This window comes from Saccostrea echinata, unplaced genomic scaffold, assembly GCF_033153115.1.
Source record: "Saccostrea echinata isolate AGI-Se365-2 ecotype Australia unplaced genomic scaffold, CSIRO_AGI_Sech_v1 ptg000022l, whole genome shotgun sequence".
Lineage (NCBI taxonomy): Eukaryota > Metazoa > Mollusca > Bivalvia > Ostreida > Ostreidae > Saccostrea > Saccostrea echinata.
In genome coordinates this window covers 10,255,983-10,265,640 of record NW_026889771.1, presented here as the reverse complement: position 1 = coordinate 10,265,640, position 9,658 = coordinate 10,255,983, and the positions used below count along the sequence as shown (strand labels likewise).

The 9,658-nt window shown below is 32.8% G+C and overlaps 1 protein-coding gene across 2 annotated transcripts; it reads right to left on the bottom strand.

Annotated features, from left to right (window-relative positions):
• Window positions 1–332: 332 nt before the first annotated feature.
• On the bottom strand, window positions 333–7,846 carry LOC133190391 (heat shock 70 kDa protein 12B-like). Of its 2 annotated transcripts, none has more exons than XM_061325996.1 (5): window positions 7,818–7,846; window positions 7,217–7,515; window positions 4,448–4,663; window positions 4,130–4,286; window positions 333–1,866 (listed from the first exon to the last, which is right to left on the bottom strand). In XM_061325996.1, exons 1-5 carry the CDS (start codon window positions 7,831–7,833, stop codon window positions 785–787), a joined length of 1,770 nt encoding a protein of 589 aa, XP_061181980.1. In that variant the 5' UTR covers window positions 7,834–7,846; the 3' UTR covers window positions 333–784. The 2 variants fall into 2 exon arrangements, with proteins under 2 accessions (XP_061181980.1, XP_061181979.1); XM_061325995.1 differs by having other exon boundaries at window positions 4,448–4,666; window positions 7,220–7,515.
• Window positions 7,847–9,658: the final 1,812 nt, after the last annotated feature.

Below are 9,658 nucleotides of genomic sequence, written 5' to 3'. Positions count from 1 at the left end.
CCACAGCTTGAATCCCTATGCTATATATATATTGATAAAGAAAAAAACCAAGTTAAAAGTGTCAAGGTAGCTAAACTACATTTTGATTAGCTAATTTTCCTTTGATACTTCGGTTTTTAAATCTAAGAATTTTTTTCAGATCTCCATAAACATTTTTTTTTTTTGCCAATCAATATATATCAGCGATAAAATATTATGGATATTCTTATCCAAATTTTAATAAAACAGAAATTTTAAAATAACGCATTCCATTAGATATCAACATGATCAGAACAAAAATAACTTTCATAGATATAGGAAAGAAATATTACACAATAAGACTCTAATGCATAAATATTCCCAAGTTTTATTTTCTGAAAAATAAAAATATGGAAAATTTACCGTTTTAAAACAAAAATCAAACAATGTCAATGCGTTAAAATAATACCCCCCTCATTCTAAACAAAGTGGTCAAATTATTTTCTGTGGCATTTTAGATGAGGCTACTATTGTTGGTATATTTTTTTTATTCTTTCTTTTTTACTTTTTTAAGTCTAGGATTTTACTTGGTTAGATTTCTGATAATTTAGGTTGATTTTCTAAACAATATTTTTAAAAATTTTCAACACTATATTTTGACACATCTCAAATAGTTCCAAAACTACAAGAGAACACAAAGTGTTAAATTCTATGCATGAATAAATTACTTATCAGGTCATTCATTATGTTAACAGATCGGCAAGTAGAAATATTCAAATTTTCAAGTTTAACAATTGCACCATCAACCCTAAAAAATTCTGCAGTTTTATTCATCATCAGTCGAAGGTTCTGCCAAAAGATCTAACTGTACTTCATAACTCTTTCCAGAAAATATATCTTTAGCTTGAAGTCGTAGTTCAGTCTCTCCAAATATCATACTTTCTTCCAATTCAATTGATGCACCATCTGGCAAATCTGGCAGGGGTATAACTAAGACGCCCAGGCGATGACATCCTGGATCATCCACATATTTGGGATCTTTGCTATCGGAGATGTAAATTGCACACTCTAATTTCTTCTCCTTTGGGTTTAATGCTTGAAATATTTGTGATTTTTCATATCCAGCGGTCAAATGTTGTCCTTTTGTTATATACTTGAAGAAAACATCTTTACACCTAGCCCTTCCATTGACCTCCACCTTCTTGCTCTCTGGGTGTTTTGTTGGGTTGAACTCGGGCCAGCTTTGGATACCATATGTGTATCGAGCTGTTCGTCTAGATATCGCATCAGGAATGTGTCCAAAATATACAGCACCTTTTAAAACAGAAATGCCTGCGTCGTCAGGGACAACTACACGTTTCATTTTGAAACCCTCTCGAACAGCTTTTTGGACCACTTCACATTCGGCAAAACCGCCTACCATTAGAATTGTTTCCACGGCTACCATATCACTATCGTACAAAATTCCTCGTAAATGTTCCTTAATTTTTTTAATGGTGCTTTCAAAGAAACGAAGAAAATCTTCATTTTTCCACTTCAACTTCCAGTTTTCAAAAGTGACTTTTCCTGCATGTGGGGACATTTCAATAGCTTTTTCTAGAGATTTCCGAGATTTATCTCTTTTGACAATTTGTACAAGACCCAGTGGAACGGATAGATGTGTGTTTCCTTCTTTCCCTGGCTTAGCTGATCTCTTCTTTAACTCAAAGTTCCTCATTAGTTCTAAATAATCATCAAAAGATGACTTCTTTAACTCTTTCATGGATTCCTCTCCAATGATTTCCTCAATATACTTTTCAAATTCGTCATCCACAGATTTACCGCCCCATGGTCCACCACTGGCCTCCCTCATTTCCTCCAAAGATCCGTCATCAATTTTGTGATGCACTGTTATGTCTGCTGTACCCCCTGAAAATGACAGGTAGTCGAAAGTTGAAAAGTTATGGCCTATAAAATATTGACATTTATACTGAAATGTATGCAAGTTTTATACTTGTTCATTTCATACATGTAGTATAAAAATCATTTTAAACAGTGTTAAATGAATAATTCTGAAGAACAACATTGTGACGTTTTTTAGCTCATTCCTAATTGTATATACTACCGAAAATTACTTCTGGTTCCTAAAAATGTAATTGATAATAAACTTTAGAAGGAATTTCGTGGGAATCATTTCCGAATCATTGATTTGTAATCTACAATTTAAATGATTCCATAGAGACTTCCTTTTATTGTTTCAAAAATAACTACATGTACATTAGGAAGTTATCTGAAAAAATCGTAAACAAGTTTTTTCTGGAATGAAAACTAAGCAACACTGCATTCTAAAATCTCCACTACTCTTTAGTATATTTTTCTTTGATAAACATTATGTAGCAAATTTCAAAATAAATATATATCAGGCCAGTAGCAACGGTTTCAAAAGTGTGTGGGGGGGGGGGGACTTCTCAAAAAAAATCTGACAAGAAACTCTACAGGAAGATTTACAATAGCAAAAATACTACACTCAGAAAAAATGGGGGGCTGCCCCCCCCCCCCCCCCCCTCGCGTTCTACGGGTCTGTATGTGCAAAAAAAAAAAAAAAAAGTTTTTTATGCTACATGTATGTGTGGTATAGCTTGCAGTGCACTTAATGCCATGTCATATCATTCTCTGTTAATAGTAAAAAATTGGATCAGACCACACAATTTCGGGAATTTTATTGATGCACGGTACTTGATCTTCCATCAAGAGACTAGCGACCAGTCACGCACGTATATGGAACCTTCAAAAGATTTGCATTAGCATGTTTTAGATAGTACTCTTACTACATTCTACTAAATAGTTTTTGGACGGTCTGCAGTGATAGCGTCTTTTTTCTGTCATCAAGAGAAATCATTAATGCTCTCCGGTGCACCATAAAATCAACAAACCATTTTTCGAATATTGCGTTTCCCACTTTCCCATTTCAATATGCTCGAGAAATTGATGAAAATAAAAAAAAAAACGCTTTGAAATTTTCAAAATGACCACATACAATGTAGATAGTGACTTAAAATATGATAATTTTTATGCAAACTTTCTCTATTTCATACTTTTATTTCGAAATGAGATGTGCATATTCTCCGATGAAACCTGATTTTTTAGCCGTACCACACCATGTGCAAATTCAAATTTAACAAAATTCATATTTTTGACTAAATTTTAAAAAGAAAATTAAGATATATATGTACATGGATATGACAGATAACCATTTACTGAAAATTTCAGCTCAATAAGCACAGTATTTTTTCCATAAGAACATGTTGTCCATGATTTTACCAGACAACTCTCGAATACTAGTATGTACAATATTATAACGGATTAACTTTATTCACCGTATACAACGGGTAATGCGGGAGATCGAGTCGCAAGAAAGTATGGGGAATACGTTTTCAATGTATGGAGTATAATAGTTTCACCGCTTTGGACGCCTTTTTCGGTATTTTGAAAGATGTCTTTACAAAAAAAAAAAATATCCAACGGAAGACAGCAATAGTTAAGCTTTGTCACCAGGAAACTATTCTATGCAAGATAAGAATTTTGATCTTGATCTTTTGACCTAAAAATCAAAAGGAGTCCTCCTTAAGTCTTAAAAAACTGAAGTGATTATCTGAAAACCATTTTTGTGTTGTATGAATTCCTGACCTTGACCCTCGAGCTTTTGTCCTAAAATTCAATAGGAGTCTTTCTTAAGTTACCAGGAGCTATGATATTTAACTTCACTGAAAAAGCTCAAAGAAAATATCATCTGGAAAATGTTATTAGCAATGATGTATAAATTTCTGACATTGACTTTTTGATTTCAAAATCAATATGAGTTTTCTTTAAGCCATAAGGAATTGTGATATAAAATTTCATTGAAAAAGCTTGCCCAGGAACAAGTTTTACACAGAGAAGGAAGGCATATTAAATTTATGACTTTTCCTTTGACCTCAAAATCAACTGGGGTCTTCTTTATAGCTATGGGAAGTTGTGATACACAATTTCATTAAAAAATTTCAAGGCTTTTTCGATATATTTCCCACAATCAAAAGTGTTACACACAGTTGGAATAACAGACATCTACAAATATGGACAGACCCAAGTTAATATCCCACTGAAAGAAGGGCACAAAAAAGTTTAAAGACTTATCTGTGTAAGAAACACAAACCTCCCAAATCAGCAACTAAATACTTGCTCCCAACAGCAAGTTCTCCAAGATATTTAGATCTGGAAAGATTAAGGTCTTTAGCTGGTAGATACTGACAATGAATGGATGCAGCCTCTGGCTCTAAAGCTATAGTCAAGGAAGATCGCTCAATCCCAGCCTGTGACAAAGAAAAAAAAATCATGCCTCTTGTGGAAGAATACATGTAGGTAGGACAGAAGAGCTTTTTACTGAAAACAATGAGATTAAGATGACATGCACTGCACCAGATTTTTTTTAACCTTGATCCATTTCCAAATTAAAAAAATATATTCTTCCTACCTCTCGTGCAGCTTCTCTCATGAACTGCTTTGATCTGTCATCCCAAATGGCAGGCACAGTTATAACATATTCAACATCTGATTCCTTTATATCTGGGTAACTATTCCTTAGAGTCTTCATCAGGTCACCCACCAAAAACTTTATAGATATTTTAAACACTTTAATGGCTTCCATTTCTTTACCTGAGGCATCTTTCAGTTTTGTTTTTCTACTTATCACCTAAAATGAATAAAAAAATCATTAATGTCTTTACATTGTTCAAACCTCCTTATTAAAATATTTTCATTTTTTATCACACTGAGTTAATTCTTCAAGCAAAATTTTATCATTTTATCAATCTGTCATCACTTTATTACAGTGTGATTTACTAATGCAATCAGCATAACAAAATTAATGCATGTCATTGACCTGTAACTGTCAATTTTTCTCAGGACCACCATATTTCCAATAAAGATGTCAAATATTGTACAAAACTTGTATTTTGGTTTCTTAAGTCTCAATCTTTAGAACACTTTATGCCTTTGAAGTAGCTGCAGATCTGTAGCTTGCTGGTTTCAAAAAAAAAAATTGGGATGGATGACCACTGAGCAGAGAGCTACTGATCCATCCATTGAAAAAATGTACATTATTTTATTCTGCACAAAAAAAAATGTTTATGTTTCTTGATTTATTTCTCTGTATACCAATATATAAGCTGTCATCTCAAAATATTACTGTGTGTTCCTGACAATTTTTTTTAATACTTCCTCAACTAAATGTTCCAAAAACCTTTTTAATAGCCCTTGATCCATGAAATTGAGGCTATTGAAACTTTCGTTTATTTGTATACTGCCATTTTGGTTAGGCTATTTTCAACATGCAACAATACAGTTATCATATGTTTGAATGTATTATCATGATTATTTAAGAAATAAACAACAATGTTGAAAAGTTCTCTGGGAAATGAACTTGGTTGGTCATGTGATCAAATCCCGAGGGGCTTCTCAGAAGATTTTATTTACATTTGAGATGAATATTCTGAAAAGAACTGCATTTATTACATGAACAGCCCTCTGTATTGCTATGTTGTGACGTGCAATGACCTAGAGGCTGTTTGGTCTTGAGAGTTCACCTCGCTCCAACATTTGAATACATACATTGATGTTCAGCAGTCCAGTTCAGGAAATATCTGTTCATATTGAAAAAACCATGATCGCTACTGAGAATAATCTTACTATTATTGTATGAGTTCTTAATATATGAAGTCAAAAGCAGTGGTATCGTCTTCAGTTTACATACCTTCAAAGGAATTTCGGGTTAAAAAGGTAAGCATGATTTTAGGCTAATCAAAAACATTCTTCACACCAAAGAAAGATCTAATGATCATTTGTTGAACAAAAATAAACATATATGTTTCAATAATTTTATCTTTTTCATCCATTTAATGGCTTAGAAGTTCCAAAACCAGTGTCACCGTGACAGAAATATGTAGACAAGATATCATCTCGCTGTGTGATTCAGTCACGCCATGACCTCTGACCCCCCAATAAGTTCATACAGAATTGAACATATTTTCTCTTCAATAGGTTCATCTAAGAAAAATATTTGCAAATGTAAATAGAATGTTATGTATTGCATTTGATATTATACATACATGTATATCACATTGCTTTGAGGGTGACATAGTAGAACATTTGCCCCAAGGTGACAGAAAAGCCCTGTAGCGTGTTAATAAGTCACCCAATGCCGAAGGCAGAGGGTGACATAACACTACGGGGCTTTCCTGTCAACTTGGGGCAAATAATCTGGTATAGTCACTTGAGAAGCCATATGGTATATGTTATATAACATTTTTAAAATAAGAAAATCGTCTTAATCATTAAAGTTAAGATAAATAATGTGAAGATGTTTTCATAATTTTTATAACCATGCTCCATTGTTAATGTTTGTTTAGCAACCGACATCAGTAAATCTCAAATCCAGGCTATAATGTGTGGCATAAAAGCACGCAAAGATGATCGGGAGGGTTTTATACCACTTCCCCTGAGTGTTATAACTGTTTCTGGTGTGATTCAGCATTCTTCAGGGTATATATTAAAACTTATTACATTTGTGATATAATAGAAAAACTTATTCAAAAATGATATATTTGTTTTTAATGCATACTTCGCAGGTGCTTAGTAATAAATACAGGTGTTTTTTTTATGCATATGTGATGTGCCTGACGTCACAATTGCCATATCAGCTTTGTAGATCGATTTGGATCCTGCAATGCTGATACGAATCCTGCAGTGCTGATATGGATCTGTGAGGCTGATACATGTGTACCTAGTTTTTTGTTGGTATTCTCTTAAATTTTAAATTACTGTTCTTTGCTATAATATGTTTGTCAGTGATTATTTATATATGTTTGTTCGAGCAGATGTGTGATGTATTTCATTGCTAAGTATGTAACAAACATAATAAAACATACCCTTTTCCATATCACATCTTGTGTCACCCCTCAAGATCGACCAATATCAGCCCTCAGCCTTTAAACCCTCTGGCTGATATTGGTGTCACAGAGTGATACAGGATCTGATATGGAAAAGGGTATACATTATTGTCTATTTATTTTATGTCTGTAGCTGATAAATTTTTCAAACTACATGTATCATATGATCTGATAAAAGAAAACAATACTCTTGTATTTCCTTATCATCTAGTCAGCCTACTTTGCATAAATTTGATGACCAAATTATTTTTTTTAAAAATAGAGTATTAAATAAAAGAAGATAATAATCGAGTACTTGCTTTTTCGGAATGTAGTATCATTTTAAATCGATGAAAGAAATAATAATCCTCATGTTCTTCATCTCGTGCCAAGTCTATGTACTGGTCCTCGGCCTCGTATCCAAAGGCCTTAAACGTTTGGTCCGCATCTAACAATAAAGCTGTGGGGGTCTTTAAGGTGACAACCTTCCCCCCAGTCCAATTACTGGTCAAAACTTTGGACCAATCCGAGGTGGAGGAGAAGGCGTATCCCGAATAAGTTGTCCCAAAGTCGATAGCGGCCACAAAGAGCTTTCTGCATTTTGACCTGACAGAACCTGGGGTAAAATCAATGTAATAGATCAGCACATTCACATGGAAGTGTGATCTCATTTTAATGATCTTGTTCTAAGACAGAGACATAAATAACAGTTAGTGTTATTTTTGTATCTGTTCCATGAGGAAATTCGAACTACGAACTTAAAACCGAAAGTAGACTAATACATTCAAGTCGCTGGTTTTGAAGTATGAGACAACTATGGTCTAGATTCAAATTTCTTTTTCTTTTTAATCTTTCATAATTCTTATGATATGTTTTTCATTTTCAATTATACAAAGAACCTCAAATAAAACCACTTACTATTTAGATTCGACATTTTATTCCGGAAATCATGGGCAGAAAACTCGTGCTGTTCTTCCTTCCTTCTTGAAAAAATAAAAGTTGAGTAGTTCTATAAATAGCAAAATTCTGAATAATTCAACTGCACTGTTTACGGTGGGTGGTTATAGGACATTTTATCAGATTTTTTTGTGTAAAAAATAGTGTCTGCAAAAATAAAATTCGTGGCCATGAAATAAAATTCGTCGCCACAAAGGAAAATTTCGTAGCCTTGAAATAAGAAATTACCTTATCTATAACATAGGTATTTATTTGTACGAAAGTCTATTAGTATACGAGGCGTCGGAACCGGGGGGGGGGGGGCTTAGCCCCCCTTTTTTGGCAAATATGGACTTAGCCCCCCCCCTCCCCCCATATAAAGAATACTGAAAAAAGCCTTTGTGTGAAACTTTGTAATTAATACATTTGGAACGAAAAAAACCTGTCTTAAATACTACTTTGATAAAGAAAAAATATACCTTTATAAGCAAATAAATGAGAAATATTTAATTTGCATTTTTTCTATGAAAATTCAGTGTAATTTTCTTTATGAAATCCATTGGAAATCTATAACATTCAATACCTTTAACACACGCAAAACCTTGTCACGGCGCGGTAGAATAAATACACAGTAGGAACTACATGTAGGCCTTTCAATAACTGTAGGAACACCAAAATGTATATTGTTTTTGCGCAATTTAAGGACATGTACGCAACGTAGTTTGAACTTTATTGTCTTTTCCCCTGGAGTTGAAGAGTTCCAATACTTAAAGGAACTGTGTGCTACATTTTAATGTCTACATATGCTGTTGTACACTTCTTTTGAAACAAGTTTGGATAAACAAAACATCTAGAATGTATCTTTAGTAATTTTGTATATTTTTCTTTGAATTATACAAAATTTTCATCAATTTATATCTTTTCAAAACCCCTGGTAATGCATGCTGATTTTTTGTGTACAAACATCTGATGGCACTATGATTTTAAATTAAGATTATCTTAAAAAATTATCAATAGGTAAGGTACGTTGCGTATGTCCTTAATTAAAAATAATTACGTAGTCCCTATTAAATTATTTTAAAAAGATATCAGAATTATATATATATATATATATATATATATATATATATATATATATATATATATATATATATATATATATATATATATATATATATATATATATATATTTGTCATTTTTTTCCCCTCCCAATATTCGTTTGCGTATAACTTTCCAACGTCACAACGACTCTTACTCTATTGAGTGCGAAATTCATAATAAAGATGAACGAAATTAAATTAGAGAATGATATAGGCTAACGCGCGGTATTCAATTTGTCGGCACGGACAGGTGCTGTAAATATATACGAAAGCCCATTGAGCTCATTTTCGTAGGTTAAAAAAATATATTTTTCGCGTTTTAACGCAAAACTTTCCCTGTAAAACAGAGACATTTGCATAAATCTCCATTTTCTTTTTAATTTAATGATCTAGTTTATTCATTACAAAAAAAAAAAAAAAAAAAAAAAAAAAAAAAAAAAAAATGAAAGACTATTTTGAACTGGGATTATCACAAGCTAAAATTTTATGTTTTCTCGCCATTGAATGCGTCTTTCCCTTTTCTAAATCTTTTTTGCCGTCACATTTTGACTTTCTCACCGCTGTTCAAACATTTTCAAAGTCTATGCGAGTTTTTCCAAAGTGAAACTCTATAATTATGTATTTCGGGAAAATGCCTCCCTTTCCGGCGTCATTTATAACACTCTCTATAGAAATTGAAATAAAATTAAGATCTCAGAAAATTGACAAAAAGAGGTAAATTT